This window comes from Tenebrio molitor, chromosome X (genome assembly GCF_963966145.1).
Source record: "Tenebrio molitor chromosome X, icTenMoli1.1, whole genome shotgun sequence".
NCBI lineage: Eukaryota > Metazoa > Arthropoda > Insecta > Coleoptera > Tenebrionidae > Tenebrio > Tenebrio molitor.
In genome coordinates this window covers 8892521-8909646 of record NC_091055.1, presented here as the reverse complement: position 1 = coordinate 8909646, position 17126 = coordinate 8892521, and the positions used below count along the sequence as shown (strand labels likewise).

The 17126-nt window shown below is 34.9% G+C and overlaps 3 protein-coding genes across 6 annotated transcripts; 2 read left to right on the top strand and 1 right to left on the bottom strand.

Moving 5' to 3' along the window:
- Positions 1-799: 799 nt before the first annotated feature.
- LOC138139973 (carboxylesterase 4A-like) lies at positions 800-3535 on the top strand. 3 transcript variants are annotated; one of them, XM_069060606.1, is made up of 8 exons: positions 800-940; positions 1039-1263; positions 1310-1643; positions 1695-1885; positions 1943-2105; positions 2153-2609; positions 2660-2874; positions 2935-3535. In XM_069060606.1, the coding sequence occupies exons 1-8, from the start codon at positions 830-832 to the stop codon at positions 3060-3062; spliced, it is 1824 nt and encodes a 607-aa protein (XP_068916707.1). In that variant the 5' UTR covers positions 800-829; the 3' UTR covers positions 3063-3535. The 3 variants fall into 3 exon arrangements, with proteins under 3 accessions (XP_068916707.1, XP_068916706.1, XP_068916705.1); XM_069060605.1 differs by having other exon boundaries at positions 2932-3535; XM_069060604.1 differs by having other exon boundaries at positions 2923-3535.
- A 217-nt stretch (positions 3536-3752) lies between these two features.
- ScsbetaG (Succinyl-coenzyme A synthetase beta subunit, GDP-forming) lies at positions 3753-5563 on the top strand. The gene is made up of 4 exons (XM_069060607.1): positions 3753-4025; positions 4081-4204; positions 4257-4356; positions 4407-5563. The coding sequence occupies exons 1-4, from the start codon at positions 3969-3971 to the stop codon at positions 5371-5373; spliced, it is 1248 nt and encodes a 415-aa protein (XP_068916708.1). The 5' UTR covers positions 3753-3968; the 3' UTR covers positions 5374-5563.
- Positions 5564-12442: 6879 nt separating this feature from the next.
- pAbp (poly(A) binding protein) lies at positions 12443-15233 on the bottom strand. Of its 2 annotated transcripts, XM_069060603.1 has the most exons (4): positions 14789-15233; positions 14059-14625; positions 13252-14001; positions 12443-13197 (listed from the first exon to the last, which is right to left on the bottom strand). In XM_069060603.1, the coding sequence occupies exons 1-4, from the start codon at positions 14979-14981 to the stop codon at positions 12884-12886; spliced, it is 1824 nt and encodes a 607-aa protein (XP_068916704.1). In that variant the 5' UTR covers positions 14982-15233; the 3' UTR covers positions 12443-12883. The 2 variants fall into 2 exon arrangements, with proteins under 2 accessions (XP_068916704.1, XP_068916703.1); XM_069060602.1 differs by having other exon boundaries at positions 12443-14001.
- Between the last annotated feature and the right edge of the window lie 1893 nt (positions 15234-17126).

Sequence of the window (17126 nt, the reverse complement as noted above, 5' to 3'; positions counted from 1 at the left end):
TTTTGCTCGTTATAAATTTATTTTTTTCAATTTTTTTTTTCTTAAAAATTTCCTTATAAGATAAAAAAAAATATACTGTTGTTTAGACAATTAAAAGGGATATTAGAATCAAGAAAAAAAATAGGGGGTTTCCATTAAAAAAAAATCGATGACGTCATCACTTGAAAATAAATGGATTTTTATTTGGTATTAAAATATGTATGTATTTTTATAAACTAAAATTAACTCGTTCAAAGATTTTTTTGAAAAAAATTTTGTTTAATTTTTAATGAATTTGTGCCATACTTTTGGCGCTCACTGTATACACAAAGTGAACGCTTCTGATGGATAAAATTAAACTGATGTAAAATAGTAGATGTTATTTGCATCGAAAATAATATCCGATGAAAGATCAATAAGTGTCCCCATGTTTTATCTGTTTTCAAAATCCAGTTGCTTTGTTATAAGATAATTTAGCGATTGGAAATCGGCCAATTTCAATTTTTATTTATCTTACTCATAGCTTGGCAAATATTTAAGAATCGAATTAAATACTGTTAAAATCGTACATTCAAAAATTCGATGAGTCACATTGCACACAATTCAAAATGATGTTTAGAATTGTGAACAATTTTGCTAATATTTGTAAATAAAATATTTACGTCTGGCATAGATCGATATGGTACCGGAAGCAAAACAAAAGGGACAAACCGGAAGCACTACATGTACACTCATGAAATTTGTTATGAACGTTATGTACTATTTCATTGCTGTGGCGATTTAACATTGACGGAATACAATGTAACAGAATAAATTTATTTATTTTTGAAAGCTTAAACCAGCGTGTGATATGTTCGTAACGCAATTTGTTATTTATTACGTCTTGTTAAATGTCATCCAGTGTCAAAATTGGCGTAATAAAAGGCCAACTGTTAGAATAGAACAGGGTGTTCTAGAAGGGGTAAGTTTTGTCTCCACTTTTCCAGATAGTCGGACGTTGTAAAGTTATTTTTACAATTCGAATCCAAAAACAAGATTAAATTTCGTTGCATTCACCAGACAAGGATTATCACCGACACTGGCAAAAATGTGAACGCTTTTTTGGGAATTCCATATGCGACACCGCCAATAGGCGACCTAAGATTCGCACCGCCTCAGAAATATCCTCACTGGAATGAGACGCGTCAGGCGACAAATTTTGCGCACCACTGTCCACAATTACCACTAAAACCAGGAATCAACGACCAGGAAGATTGTCTCTATTTGAATATTTGGTCACCGGAGGTAAACATGCCCAAAGACACTCCATAAAATAAAAAAGGTCTTGTAGAATTCTGGTTTGTACGCGCCTCTACCCGTGGTTGTTTTCTTCGAGGGTAAAAACTTCTACCAAAGCAGCGAGTTTCCGATCAGCGGCCAAGACTTGTCTGCAGAGGGCATGGTGATAGTGACGATGAATTACCGACTCAATGTCTTTGGTTTCTTTTGTTTGGGCTCACCTGAGGCCAGGGGGAACTTGGGAATGTTGGACCAGTACTCCGGGTTGTTGTGGATTCGGCAAAATATCAACCAGTTTGGGGGAGACCCCGAGAAAATCACTTTGTACGGACATCAAACGGGAGCTGTCAGTGTTATCTTTCACATGGTGTCACCTCGAACGGCTGGTTTGTTTGCAACTCTGATTTGAGATCTAAGGTACATTACTCGTGTTGAAGGATTCTTTCAAAGAGTTATTATATCATCTGGGAGTGCGGTGGTTTCTTGGCAACATCAAAACGATCCAATAGTTGCTTCAAAGCAAATTCTTAGAATGCTAGGTTGCGACGCTTACACTGTCAACCCTCTTAAATGTCTTCGTTCGAAGAACGTGGAGCACATTCTTCAAGCACTTGCGGAATATTCAGAGGTAGACAGTCCAAATTTTTTTAATACAAGACAATATTTTAATTAACAATCGCTGCAGTCTTTCAACTGGGATGATAAATTCCTACCTGTAGTTGATACCTTTTTGGCAGACACAAATCGGTACCTACCTCTAGATCCTGTCCATGCCTTAAGAGAAGGGACATATTTGCAAGTACCAATTTTGACCGGAATTTCGAAACCTATAACCGACGAACAATTCAGTAAGCACCGTTTCTTTAAACCACTCATTTTAATACTTTCTTTTTAGTGCAGTGGCTGGAATTGGCTAGTCAAGGTTATCCTCAGTTGCAGCAATATATAGAGAAGGCAAAAATACCTGAAATAACTCGACTGTACAAGCTTAGCACCACAAATAAAGATCAGATTTTCGATTTAATCAAATGGAAATATTTCTCTTCCAATCAAGGAGATGTCCGAATTCTCTTCGACGAACTGAAAGATTTCGAATATCAAGCTAAAATTGAAGCACCGCATTTTTTGCAATTGTCACAATTGATTTCGTCGTACGTGCAGCCGATTTATGTTTACTTCATGAATGACGTCGGATTTGTTCTTAATACTTCAGATTCTACGATAACCACTGATCTTCTCTTGTTGTTTGGGCCAATTTTGCTTAAACAAATTGCCAAGAGACGATTCAGCGCCAGGGAGATGAGCTTGAGCCGTCAAGTCAGACAACTGTGGGCAAATTTTGTAATTTTTGGGTATGAACTGATTAACGTGATTATATTGTTAATAATACCATTATTTAAAGGAATCCCACACCAAACAACCAGATCAAATCGTGGCGTAAATACAGTGCTGGAGATTTTTATATTGAAAATTTTGGTCCTGCCGCCTCATGTGTTAATGAGGAAAATAAGAAAAGAATCCAGAGGGTTCTGTTTTGGAATCAGTTGTTACCAAAAATTTCAAATATCAGAGATAATTTGTCCAACAATATACCAAAAGAATTGCAAAATAGTCCAGGTAATGTATTTCAGATGCGTCACCAACAGATACCATCAGAAATTTTAGATCCTGCAGCAGGTTTCCGACATGCTATGTACACACTGGTAGCTCTTGTTATTGCCCTATTGGTTCTGCTTTTAATATGCATTGTGTTACTAAAGAAGAGATCCAGACAACGAGAAAGTCATTTACACATGGGTTATTAGATAAGTTATTCTAATTTTAAAATGATTAGGTAGGTATACCGTTTGTTCATAAATGAAAAATTTTAAATATACTATTGATTGTCGACGTCGAACTTCAAACATACTGTCTCTTTTAATTTCATTTGTTAATTATATAGTGAACGGACAGTTAAATACAGGATAAATACACAAGTAGTAGGTAATAAAATAGTCTATTCAAGCTCGCTGTTAATCTTGACTAGACAGATATATATTATTTTACTTTTACGTTAAGTTCAAAATTTTAGAAAATAAGTACAGGTTTTTGTTATATTTTTAGACATTCTCTTGTTGCGCCTTTGTAAAAATGTGTATTAAAATAGTCATGTCTTCCGACCTTGATTTTATGTTGAATTTTATTTTACTTTTATTATTAAATGAAAGACTCCTATGTTGCCTTTATTATTGATGTTCATATTCCAGAAGTCTCCCAATAAATACTTGATAGTGACTTATTTATTTTTTTAAATAAATCTCCACATTCTTAACCTAGAAACCTAATTAGCACAGGTGTTAAAAATTTTAGTAAACACACCGAATACAGATACTGCCATACTACCCTGTCGTAGTTTATGCCAAAAATTATTGTCATTTTAAACTATTAAACAGATAAAATACAAAAAAAAAATATATTGAAATGCATATTAACATAACCTACACAGCCATCGCTTGTTACTTACTAAATTTCTGTTACTAAGTTACTAGATCTTTTGTAGATTATGTTTTTATTGAATAGTAGTTGTGTCAATTAGCATTTTCTTTTATTACATATTTGATTATTTGCGATGATCAGCGCTGTTCAACATTAAATATTTGGACTTTGTGCATCAATCACATTGCTCAATTAGATAATTATCAGGCAGTGTGTAGTTTTAGGACAAAATAATAATGTCTTCTCTGTGGAATACTGTTTTAAAATTAAAAACTCAAATTAAGCATTTTGCCGTAAGATATTTGTTATTTATCGAAAAACATGACTTAACTTACATATATTTTCAAGGTCCCGGTGCGTCATTTAAATCTTTTAGAATACCAAAGTAAGCATTTATTGAGAAAAAATGGTGTAGCAGTACAAGATTTCTGCATGATTGATGAAAAAGGATGCTCCGAATTCGAGAAATTTAGTAAAAACCATTTCACAAAATTTGAGGTTATGTTTCATAAATTTCTTTCCAGATGTAAAGGAGTACGTGATAAAAGCACAAATTCTTGCCGGTGGTCGTGGTAAAGGACACTTTAGCAACGGTTTCAAAGGGGGTGTGCATGTCACTGCTAAGTAATACATTTCTCTGAAATAAATGGTGTTTGTACAGTATTTTGTTGCAGCCGTAATGATGTTGAAGGAATTTATCAGAAAATGCTGGGTCACAACCTGATCACTAAGCAAACTCCTAAAGATGGTATCGAAGTGAAAAAAATTATGATTGCTGAAAGTGTAACAATTAAGAGGGAAACTTATGTCTGTATATTAATGGATCGGCAGAGAAATGGTCCTGTGATAATTGCATCACCAGCTGGAGGAGTTGATATAGAAGCAGTTGCCGAAAAAACACCTCACCTTATCAAAAACATACCAATAGATATTTTCGAAGGAGTCACAGATAGTATGGCCGAAGAGGTGGCAACATTTTTAGAATTCAAAGGCTCTTTGAAGAATTTAGCAGCTGCAGAGATCAAGAAATTGTGGCAGTTTTTCTTGACCGTCGACGCCACACAATTAGAGATCAATCCTCTGGTGGAAACAGATGACAATAAAGTGATATCAGTCGATGCCAAAATTAATTTCGACGATAATGCTCAATTCAGACAAAAAGATATTTTCGGTCTGGAGGACGTGACAGAGAGCGATCCGCGCGAGGTGGAGGCGGCTAAAAACAATTTGAACTACATTGGAATGACGGGCAACATCGGATGTTTAGTCAACGGCGCCGGCTTAGCCATGGCTACAATGGACATCATAAAGCTTCACGGGGGCGACCCCGCCAACTTTTTGGACGTTGGCGGAAGCGTCAAAGAGGAGCAAGTCAGAGCCGCTTTCAATATTTTAACCTCCGACAAAAACGTGCGTTGCATTCTCGTCAACGTATTTGGAGGCATCGTCAACTGCGCCACAATCGCCAACGGAATCGTCGGTGCCATGAAATCCATGAAACTCGAAGTTCCTTTGATTGTGCGGTTGGAAGGGACCAACGCCGTTGAGGCTCGCAGAATTATCAAAGAATCGGGTCTGAACATACAAACCGCCGAAGATCTTGATGATGCTGCCAAAAAGGCGGTACAAAATGTGATTTAATTGCACAACGTTGATATTTACCCTACGTTAAGAAGTGTTTGTTAATACGGGTTGTACGTACCCACGAAAATTGAAGTTGCAATTGTCAGGGGCCTTGGTTTTGTGTTCAAATTTTCAAGACTTTGTGTTTTTAATTGACTAAAATCTATTTTGTACTGATGATATTGTGAATAAAAACTTGTTAATAGCACACGCTCCTTACTGCAACTAAAATTCATCAAATCAGATGTGGCCAGACACTAATTAAGAATTAAACATTTTCAAAAAGCTTTTAAATTTTTTTCAAAAAATGCTTTTTAGTTGTCCTCGACCAAAAGAGTGTTATGCAAATGAAGGTAGCTCATATAAATAAAAAGTGGAAATGCAGCAGTTTTTTGTTAAATGTCGAGTTATTGGGCGTTATTTTTCATAACATATGGCTCATAAAAACAGCATGAATGTTTTTAAGACGATCTGTAAAACTCAACTTTTTATTATCGTTTTCAAATTTAGACTTCTTTTGATGATTCTTAATTTATACGAATTGTTTGTTTTATGAAAAATTATTGATTTACGTGTAAAATTTGTAATTTCGTTTTTTAATTATTTTTAAAGAGTTCATAATTTTAAAATAAAAAAATTACATCTAAAATCGTAAGATCATATACACTCAGTTACAATTATGTAGATATAAAAACAATCATAATAACCTGATTAATTTGCTCTTCCCTGGAAGTATCTGGGCATTCTTTATTGGTAAGACCCTTAGACAGGTAACTATAAAATTAAGTCGTTAATGTTGTAATTCCTTTACTAATTGAAGTATAAGGCATTTTCTGTAATGTTCTTGATTATTGGTAAAGAGAAAGAGTATTGCATCGCAATATATGAATACCTACAGTACCTACCTACCTATGTTAAGAAAATTTAAACGGTGATAATAAATTACTTTTCTAATTACCATTTTTTCGAAAAATCTTTCTAAATCCAGATACAATTTTAATTATATAGTTTAATCGTAAATTCTAGTACCTACCCACCAATGTCTTCATGGTAGGTACATTAAAAGCGAAAGAAGATAAAAACTTAAATAGAGTCAAGCAAAAACCAATTCTTTATTCGTAGTAAGTGAGAGTAACATTGAAGTTACACACCACAATTGATCAAGGGCACTAACCTTTAAATTAAATGTTGGAAATGACGCCCTCCGTTATCGATGCACGCTCTTGTGTGCCCTTTTTATTGAATTGCCTCGGTGTTAACTGGAGTGTCATACACAATCTGTTTTAAATGGCCCCATAAAAAAAGTCACAAGGGTTTAAGTCCGGTGAACGAGCTGGCCATAAAACTATTATTAAAACTAATTACGACCTATTGAAGAAGCCATTGACAAAATGCAATTCGACGTGGTGGATCTTCTGGTTGGACACGTTGAAGATGATAAGGATGTAATCCCTGTTCGTGCAGCGTTCTCCAAATTGTAAAACTTGAAACGTCCATTCGTAATGCAAGTCGTCGGCAACTAACATTAATTTGATTCTTCCACAACAGCTTGCAGAATTTCATGCTCCAAGTCCAAGACATGGCGAGATCTTGAAGTACATTCGTTGAATACATAAACAATACTTTATTTCAGAAATTATTTGGCACTTTCTTCGAAATGATAACGGGTTAAAGATTACGTTTTGACTTACAGTTACTAAATAATCTATTCACACCCACATAATAAGTATTTTTTTTTTGTTTCCTACCATGATTTCATTTCCATCCAAAAGGTAACTAAATCAGGTATACATACCTACCTCAAAGTTCAAATCTAGCATTTACATTGCTTATAAATGATCTGCCAGGCAGCCAGGCTGTACTTTGTGATGTTCTAGTGTGTCCCCGGATAAGTGAAACGACTCTTGTAAAAGATAAAAAAATTTCGGTTTAAATTTTTATTTTTTCGGGTTTTGCCCTGCTTGGTTAAAGACTCATTTTTAACATAATTTTAGTTTTGAAAAGTCAAGTATGCCTTGGAAATTTTCAAAAAACCTATTTTTTTATAGAGTAAAGTGCCTTTTATGTGGTAAATACGATTGTTAACTTTTTAATTATTATTTTTGAAATGAATAGATATTTAAAGACTCTTTGAAGGGGGCAGACGCCAACTCGGCACTTTATTATACCTAGGTAAAATTTGCAATAAAGTACAACAGGCCATCTCGGCACCGGTAGCCCATGGATAACCGGCCAACTCGGCACCGCCGTCAAGCCAACGCGGCACCGCCGTCAAGCCAACGCGGCACCGCCGTCAAGCCAACTCGGCACCGCCGTCAAGCCAACTCGGCACTGTCTACCTGGGACGGTACCTCTTTAATATCGCAGCCAGTGACTAGAGTTCTTGCGGGAATATATCAGGGATTATAAAATGAGATGAGGAAATACTTTTTTTTATAATATGTATACAAATATAATGTTATTTTTATAGGACATTTACAATTAAATATAATTACAAGACTACTAACTAATTATTAATCTTATATCTATATGAAATAGATTTTACATAATCATATTCTGATAGGTATTTGACAAATATTTTCTGATACAAATTTCTCCGCTTCTTTTACATTTTTGGTTTTTACAATTATTTGCGTTCTAATACTCTGAATTTTTATATAGGTATATAAAACATTGATACTCAAGAAGAGTTTTTAGAAAAATATTAATATTTGTGTGCGTATGGTAGAAGGATTTGGCAAAATGCGAATGAAACGATTCACATGGATTGGTACTTAAATATAAATGATTTGATTTAGAGGCCCACAAAGAAGGGGGAAATGTGGAAGCTTCCCCAATATAATTGTACCTGCGGTTATAGGGGTGTTATAAGCAATGGTTGATGCGGAAAATACGCCTGCCCTTCAGGAAATACCCTCTACTAGGGGGCATCATATAGACAGGTAGTGAGTGGGCGCTTAGTGTTGAGTTGGCCCATCTCTTGGGGTGTCTTTGAAAACTACCTGCTTTTTTTGGTGTCAAGTTGGCCGGTCAATGTATATTGCTTCTAAGGTTTGGTGTAGAGTTGGCCTAGACCCCTTTGAAGATTGGGTCAGGTTTATAAGAGTTTTAATATTTATTAAATACATATGCAACAAAATCTTTTTATTTAATCTTCTATTAGATAATAAAGTGGTTCAGAAGAAATATGCTGTTCTGTCTTCCAGTTCTTCCAAAAAATCACAGTTGACCCTTATTATATATGTATAGGTACCTTCGTGACATCACTTAATAAGTGACCGTTACAGCTAACAGAAGCTCCGCGTTTCTGAGCTTCAAACGTGCTGTTATTGTTTCGCTTCTTATTTCGTCAGAATAATAAAATGACAAAATGGATCATCCTTTCCAAGGAATGTAGAATGAAATGTACCACAAAACATTTATTAATTGTAAACCTGTAATTATTAGTGTAATGGTGAATGTAGCTGTATTTTTCGCAAATCTCATTCAAAAATTTAAATTCAAAGTAAGATACAAAAAAAATGCCCACATATGCCCACTTTCTTATCATTCCTATATTGTTTATTAAACCTTCCTCTACAAAATTTTGCAAAAATTAGCTACGCCCACCTGCGCTTTTCCTTTTTTCTTCAAATTTTTCTTTGGAAATGGTGATGAAGCGCGAAAAAGGGAAAAGCTATATTAGACCATACACTTTTTTATAATTAAATTTTTGTACGGCTGTGCACAGCAACAAAGCTGTTTATCTCGCGAGATTGCAATTTTTCAGGATCATTAAACCAAGTTTAATTAAACCTCTGAAGATTATAGTGGAGTCAGCATTTTGGATCCGCCATTTTGTTTTTAGAAAAACTAATACCAAATTCGTAATCAGTGATCTAAAAACAGCCCCATTACCACATTTCATTAAAATTAATAAACTTCGTAATATTTCGAATCCCCATTTTGTTTTTGGAAAAACGAATTCCAAATTCGTAATCAGCGACCTCGAAAACTGCTATTTCTCAATTTTCAATAAATATATTTTGATTCTTTCGACTTTTGGTCAGCTTTTCGGCATTTTTTCCTACTGTGCGGCGCGGCGGTCTAAAAAATGGTGGTGGAGTGGTAGTTTATGTACCAGACTACCCAGTGGCGTGCTGCGACTGGGGCCAAATAAGATATTGGGATTGGAGTCCATCACCCATAAGCCCACTCGCTTTTCGTAAACATTCAATCTGTAAGTAGCTGTTATAAAATACAAAAAAATCTGCACGTTTCTGTTAGGTGTAGTAATAATCGTTCAGATTTAAATAATGCTAGGTAAATGTAGAGTGGTTACTTTCATAAAGACAAAGAATCCATTATTATATGATTATTCTATTGATGGAGTTGCATTACATCAATGTGATAACTGATAAAACCAAAGATTTGAAAGTTACATTCGACTTGAACAGTTAAGTTTTTCCAATTATCTTCACTACCATAAGTACCATATAATGCTGCTATCATAATAAAACTCAAAAATTCTTAATACACTGTATCTACTAGACAATTTAGGCAATTTAAGAGAATACTCTTAAAATCTTATACCTACCTATTTGTCCTTAGTTCGATGTAAATTGTAAACCATAAAGACAACATGCAATCCCTATGGCCAATATAAATACAGTAACACCTCTATTTTCGGCCACCTCTAAAAAACGGTCGCCTCTAAAAACGGCCAGTTTTGAAGTTGCCAGAACAGATTATACGGAAAATCTGTACTAATGACCCTCCTAATAGTCCTAATAGCGGTCATGGCCACTCCGCCAAAGATATTATTGGAAAATTATCTGCGATTTTACCTCTCAATACTGGTCATAAATTGTTTAGACAAAAGATACCTAAAATCCTTTAACCCTTGTTTTCTCAATTTAAATTTAACCCTGTTGTATATTTAAGATTTAAGATACAGATTTTTAGTTAGAGTACTTTCGGCGGTTCTTGTGATTCAGGCGGTGATTCAAATAGGTAGGTATTGAAAGTGATGAAGATGAATCTGAAACTTATACCTCAAGTAACAAAGATATGGGTGAAGTGTGGAAAACTAAGAGATACAAAGTTTTCTATTCTATTATAATTAAAGTGAACTAGCTGTGGAAGTTATCAACAATTTATCAAATTGTGAATCTCATCAGGGTGTACAAACAAAATTAAGAACTTAAACAAACCTCTATTGAAAAATATTTCAAAAAAATGTAATTATATGATGTAATATAGCAGATTTACCTACTCTTGATAAAGTAATCATAAAAATAATCAATGTGATTTATTTATCATTCACTCTCAATAGCGGCCACCTCTCTATAGCGGTCATTTTTACGATACACTTTTGTGGCCGCTATTGAGAGGTTTTACAGTACACTATGCACAGAAGTTTTTGAAATATCTTTGGTTCACGGCCACAAATATTTATCCATATCAGGTTTTTCAACATGAAATACCTACTGTTATCCACATTTGGCATACTATGACTAATTGTCCCTCTATTTTGAACTATAATAATACAGGGTGTAACAGAAAAAGTGCATTTATTTTAATTAGTAATAGTACCTACTCATCAATTACAACTTTTCTCAATAAAGTTTCTTGTAATTTGCAAAATTGAGTTGCCATTTGTCCCCCCTTTATTTCGACGTGCCTTTCACGTTGAATGCAATTTCTTAAATCTGAAAAGTTTGTTCAACAGGAATATTAAAAACTGAATGTTTTTATATTGCATTTGATTAATAAGATAGTTTCACTTTCGTTTGTTTTTTTTATTAGTGCTGTTTTTCTTGAATGTCATGAGAAGTTATAATTGCGCTTCATAAATAAAAAGGTTTCACTTTCGTTTGTTTTTTGTTACCTCCTTGTTTTGTTTTTTTATTAAATGTATGTAGTTAGATTAAAATGTTCCATAGGCGGGTAAACAAATCTTTAGTAAATTTAGATTAATTTTTAAAACTCTTCAGAATTTGTTTTTCGAAAATTTTTTTTTAGAAAAGTTGTAGTATATGAGTCTTATTACCAATTAAAATAAATGCATTTTTGTCTGTTACACCCTGTATAATTTCAATTCCTTGTTCCCATGCGGGTCACACGTAATACCAACACTTTTCACATTCATTTCGCAAATACAAATATTCTGCATGAGTCATCCATTACAAATGGGCAATATTATTAGCATGGGTAATTATAATATTTTTAACTGTACCTACCCGTAGATCTCTGATATAAGCTGATAACAATGGACTTTAAATGCAATTAGATACAGGTACGGAGGTACGTGAATGTTACCAACTTGCAAATTTTTATTTTCTACTTTTATTTCACTATCATTTGTTATTTGTAGCATAACGTTTATCATATTAAAGGTAATTTGCATTTGTCCTGTAGTGGATTGTAAAACTTTTGGACAACAAATATTTGTTATTGTTATTAAAGACATAATTATGTCTTTATCTGAGAAACTAATTTTTATTTCAATTCAGGTACCTATGTACTATGTTTATTAAAATGTTACATAAATACGAGCAATGATAGCCTGGAAAATCTCCTAATTATAAAAACGGTTAGGACCATCTCTTGTTAAATTAAAATTTCAAGTCTGCGAACGTTAACATTTTTATTTTTGACTGCGTTTCGTCGTCGTAAATCCATAAAATATTCATAAAGTAGGTAATTAAAATGTGAGTACTTACCATCTATTTACGTAGGCATAAGTACGTCTGTAACTGTAGACGTCCTTACGTGAGTCAAAAAGTAAAACTTGCAAATGTAGTCCGGGTCTAAAGAAAACTCGGTCTAAGAATATATGCAAGTATGTGCTACATTTTTGAACACGTCTGAAATTGATAAGTAAATAAACAGTGGGATCTGCCTTTATAAGAATTACAAAACGTTTTTTAAACTGAACGGAATTAAATTAATGAAAAACTCTCGTTATATAAATTCAATCAAAACAGTAATTTAATAGAAATCCTTGCACAATTACCAAGTTTGTATTTTTGATCGACTCTGCGCTCTGTTGCTTGCCAGTCAGGTAATGTTACGTGTGTATGTAGGCGTAAATAAAAAAAGAAAACATAATTAATTAATATTTATTACTTCAAAAATCCATAAACCAAAAAAAAGAGTAACATAAAAGATAAGAACTGTAGTTTTAAACGAAGAAATAAATAAGAAATACGAAACTTACAAATTGTCTGGCGATTTACTTACAATAATTATTGAAACCATCAAATAAATCGAAGAAAAGAACTGAACAAACTATTTAGGATAAAGTTATGAAACTAAGATAGTGAAAATTGCAAACAAGCAAAAATCACAAACCAATGTAAGAGTTTCATTTATTAAGATTATTTTTGTCTGTTCAAAATTTAGCCTTAAATTGGTAATAGTGCTGTTCAAGACTAAGCATTGAACAGTTGTAGTGTTGCGATTTTTATATATATTTTTTTGTCATAAGACATGTTTGCAATTTTTTTATTTTTATTATGATTATTATTTCTGTGTGAGCCGATGATTACTCCTTTTTGATAGCGGCTTGTTTAGCTTGGTGGGCTTGTAAAACAGCAACAGCTTCCTCGACCTTGGCTTTGAGGGATTCATTGTGTTCCAACATATGCAAGAGCTCGGAATTGTCAATCTCGAGTAACATACCGGTGATTTTGCCCGCCAAATCAGGGTACATGCGTTGAATGAGCGGGAAGAGCCTCTCACCTAGCATTTGTTTTTGCTCTTGTGGCGGGGCTGCTGCCAACATGGTGGCTGTCAAAGGCTCCTGGCCTTGAATGTGGACAGCTTGTTGCACGGGCGCAGCATTGCTGATGCCTAAACCTTGTGGAGGATTACGCATATTTGCTGTATACTTGTAAGTAGTGGGGCGATTACCTGCTGGTGCCACAACGCCTTGGCTACCTAAGGGTCGTCCTTGTAAATTGGGCGGCTGCTGGCCTGTTATTGGTCTTGGCACATTGATATTGCTCCTCATTGCGGCTGACTGGTTTGGTGGGCGCGGTGCGGCCCTGTAAGTGGTCGGAATGGTACCGTACGGGTTGGCGCTGCCCTGGGCGCCTGGCCTCACGGGGGTCTGAGCCGGCCATCTCGGGTTCGTGCGAATCTGGGCCATCTGAGCCGCTCCGTAAAACCTTTGCGGTGCTGGAATCGTCGGTACGAAGTACCCACTCGATGTGCCCGGCTGAATAAATTGCCCCATCTGGTGCATTCGCATATTGGCCATGCGTTGCATATATTGAGATGTCAGATGGGCCTTGCGATCCTCCTTTCTTTGCGCCAAGGCCACGTATAAAGGCTTCGAGCCCACTATTCGCCCGTTCATTTCAGTCACGGCTTTTGTAGCCTCCTCCGGTGACGAAAAGCAAACAAAACCGAAACCCTTGCTTCTATTATCTTCCATCATCACTTTAGCCGAAGTGATCGTTCCAAACGGAGAAAATTCCTTGCGTAATCGCTCATCGTCGATTGTGTCATCCAAGTTCTTCACATATAAGTTCACGCCTTGATAGCGGTTCAGACGCTCCATCTTCAGTGCTTCGAAGCGACGTTTCAGTTCCTGTTGACGTTCCGCTTTCTTCTGAGCCCGACCGACGTACAACGGCTTCCCTTCCAGTAATTCCTTACCTAAACGTCCAATTACAAATTTACCTGTCAACACCTTAACCTTTTAATAATAATTACCATTCAACGCCTCCACGGCTGTCTCTGCGGCCTCAGGGTTCTCAAAAGCAACAAATCCGAATCCTTTGGATTTCCCGTCGTCCTTGCTCATAATCTTGTAACTTGTAATTTTGCCGTACTTTTCAAACATCAAACGCAATTGTTCTTCAGTCAAGTCTTCGCCAAAATTCTTCACGTAAACGTTAGTGAAAAGTTTTGCTTTCTCGCCCAATTCCTTTTCGCGTTCTTTGCGTGGAATGAAGCGTCCAACGTACACTTTCTTTCCGTTGAGCAACATGCCATTCACCTTCTCGATGGACTTATTGGCTGCTTCCTCAGTTTCAAAATGGACGAATCCATAGCCTTTGCTGGTTCCGTTTTCATCTTGGGCCACTTTACAACTCAGGATGTTTCCGAAGGCCGAAAATGTATCGTACATGGCCTTGTTGTCGATGGACCGGTCCAAATTCTTGATGAACACGTTTCCAACGCCGGACTTGCGAAGGGATGGGTCGCGTTGAGACCACATAATGCGAATAGGGCGGCCCTTAATCAAATCAAAATTCATCGTGTCCAAAGCTCGTTCGGCTGCAACATTTTTCGATTGCAGTTATCTCAATGTTTAAGACGAAAGACATCGAAGGTAGTGGGGGAAGGTTAACAATCAAGACGCATTAACAAGGATAACGTGCCATATGGAACGACTACACTTAAAGAGAATTTTTCAATGTTAAAAATTACAATGACTCACCATCCGCGGGTTGTTGGAAATTCACATAAGCGTAACCCAACGAACGCCTCGTTATCAAATCTCTGCAAACACGAATCGAAAGTACAGGACCAGCAGTGGAAAACTTCTCGAAGAGCATCGCTTCCGTGATATCGGTGTGGAGATCCCCGACGTACAGAGACGCCATGGGATAATTTGGAGCACCCGGATTCATCTTCACTTATTCGACACTACACAGATATTAAATGCTACGCGTTAACATAAGAAACGAAAAATATACATTAACCGTTTATTTTCGTTTTTTTCCACTGTTTTTCGATTTTTTTGGGGTTTTTGTTATATTTTTATATTTTTTTGGATTTTTGTAAATATTATTTCTCTTTTTTTTAGGTGGGTTGTGTGTTCTTAACAAGATACACAACCACACGCTTACACCACTAACAACAGTAACAAAATGGAGACTTCGCCTGGGTTCCCTCTACTTATAGAGACCGGATGTGGCGTTCTGTCCACGTTGCCATATTGCTGCCTTCTATCGGAATTACATTTTCTTTCCTCAACTTATTAGGACGTAATAAAAATATGGAAACAAGTTTAACGCATTTTAATCAACCAATATTTAATAATTTTATGAATTAAAAGGGTCTTGCAATTTTTTTCATTTATTATTATAAATCTTAAACAACTAATTCAAAAAATATATTACACAAATTGAGTAAAACATTTAAAAAAATTCAAATGAAAAATATAGTTGAATTATGATTGGAGTAAATTTGCTAAAAAGCGAAAAATAATAAATAATTATAAATTTTCCGATTTTATGAATACAGTTGCTACCGGAAACCTGAGTCGGTAAGTGTCAGTTTACTCATCCCCTCTCTGATTTAAAATTCCCAGTGACGGCGTAAACAGAAGTAAAAATAAAATTGTAACGAGTTGAATCGATTATATTTTACGGTATTTATTTAAATATTGACTACATAAAATACTGTAATTTTTAATGCAAATATATAATACGTCGCATTAACATTCGGATTTTATGATGCAATTGTTTGTGTGAATAGTCGTAAAGGCTTTACAACTTTAAAAAAGTGTGTTTCTTACTGAAACATTTCTGATGTTTAGATAAAAATAATAAACACAGGTGCTGACAAGGTATTTAGTGAAACTGAAAAGAAAACTGTAGTTTTCTTGCACGTATTTAAATTACGTGGAGTTTAAAAGCTATATACTCAGTTAGGAATGATTTTCCTCAGTTATTTTTTTTTCCACGTGTTTGAAGCACGTGAACTTTAAGAGCTGTATATTTAATTATCATTTGGCATCCACGTGTTTAAAACACGTTGATTTTAACTCAGTTATTATAAAAACATTATACTGTTATGTTATAATTTTTTCTGGAGTCTGGTCATTTAAAACGGATTTCCAATTTTTTAACCACTTTTATAGTCGATTATTCATACCTACTCAACACTTCGTCTGGCATTCCATCGGCTTCCTTATCTCTGAATGAATGTCATTTTATTGTTGTTCTTCGGCTTGATTCAAGCATGTGGACTTTAAATATCACATACCAGTTATGTTTTTTTTTTCTACATGTTCAAAACACGTTGACATTAAAAACTGCGTACTCAGTTTTTGGGAACATTTATTAGAAGCTTCAACAAGATAGTTTAGAACAAGATACATTTTAGAGTGCAGTTTATTTTGTCACCAGAGAGAAAATATTATAAATGTCCAAGCTGAGACAATAATGATAACATTTTACAATACAATTTGCTGTTTCATTAATCATTATAATTTGCAATTTTCAAATAATCAGACTAGAGACTAGATTAAACATTCTTCAAATGACTCATACAAAAATGAGATTTCCTTTAAAAGCTCGTAGGATAAGTGATATTAACGGTTTCTTATCTTTGGAGCAGTAAACAAGGACCTCAACATGGAGGTTTGCATTGTGACACCAGTAGTCATAATCTAGTCCTTGTCTTGTTTACATTTTATCGTCAGTTTTTTTAACAATGTAATAGACATGCGCGCCACTCTCAATTCTTTGACAGTAATAATTATTTTTTGCTATTTCTTAGAATTTTGCAAGCTTACATCTAAACTTGATTATATTCTATTTATTTTAAAGATAGTAACAAGCACAGAAGGTCATTATCTAGTCTTAACAGGAATTTATATACATCTAATTGCTTAACGATAACTTAATATTTTAAACAAAGCATGATCTTAGTGTTTGAGAATGTAGTGTTTAAATAATTTGTTAGTAAAATCAACTCTGTTTTCTGTGAATTTGTTTAAACCCAATGGACAACCTTGATACGCTACTGTTCACCAAAATTTTTTAAAT

What these genes read in the sequence shown, in the direction of transcription:
- LOC138139973 (XM_069060604.1), top strand. Translation starts at nt 830, where the DNA reads ATGTTCGTAACGCAATTTGTTATTTATTACGTCTTGTTAAATGTCATC. An exon ending in TGAATATTTGGTCACCGGAG is followed by an intron (nt 1,264 to 1,309) that starts GTAAACATGCCC and finishes AAGGTCTTGTAG; the next exon opens with AATTCTGGTTTGTACGCGCC. An exon ending in TATAACCGACGAACAATTCA is followed by an intron (nt 2,106 to 2,152) that starts GTAAGCACCGTT and finishes CTTTCTTTTTAG; the next exon opens with TGCAGTGGCTGGAATTGGCT.
- ScsbetaG (XM_069060607.1), top strand. Translation starts at nt 3,969, where the DNA reads ATGTCTTCTCTGTGGAATACTGTTTTAAAATTAAAAACTCAAATTAAG. An exon ending in CTCAAATTAAGCATTTTGCC is followed by an intron (nt 4,026 to 4,080) that starts GTAAGATATTTG and finishes TATATTTTCAAG; the next exon opens with GTCCCGGTGCGTCATTTAAA. An exon ending in CTCCGAATTCGAGAAATTTA is followed by an intron (nt 4,205 to 4,256) that starts GTAAAAACCATT and finishes ATTTCTTTCCAG; the next exon opens with ATGTAAAGGAGTACGTGATA.
- pAbp (XM_069060602.1), bottom strand. Translation starts at nt 14,981, where the DNA reads ATGAATCCGGGTGCTCCAAATTATCCCATGGCGTCTCTGTACGTCGGG. An exon ending in TTTCCAACAACCCGCGGATG is followed by an intron (nt 14,626 to 14,788) that starts GTGAGTCATTGT and finishes AAAATGTTGCAG; the next exon opens with CCGAACGAGCTTTGGACACG. An exon ending in AGCCGTGGAGGCGTTGAATG is followed by an intron (nt 14,002 to 14,058) that starts GTAATTATTATT and finishes TTGGACGTTTAG; the next exon opens with GTAAGGAATTACTGGAAGGG.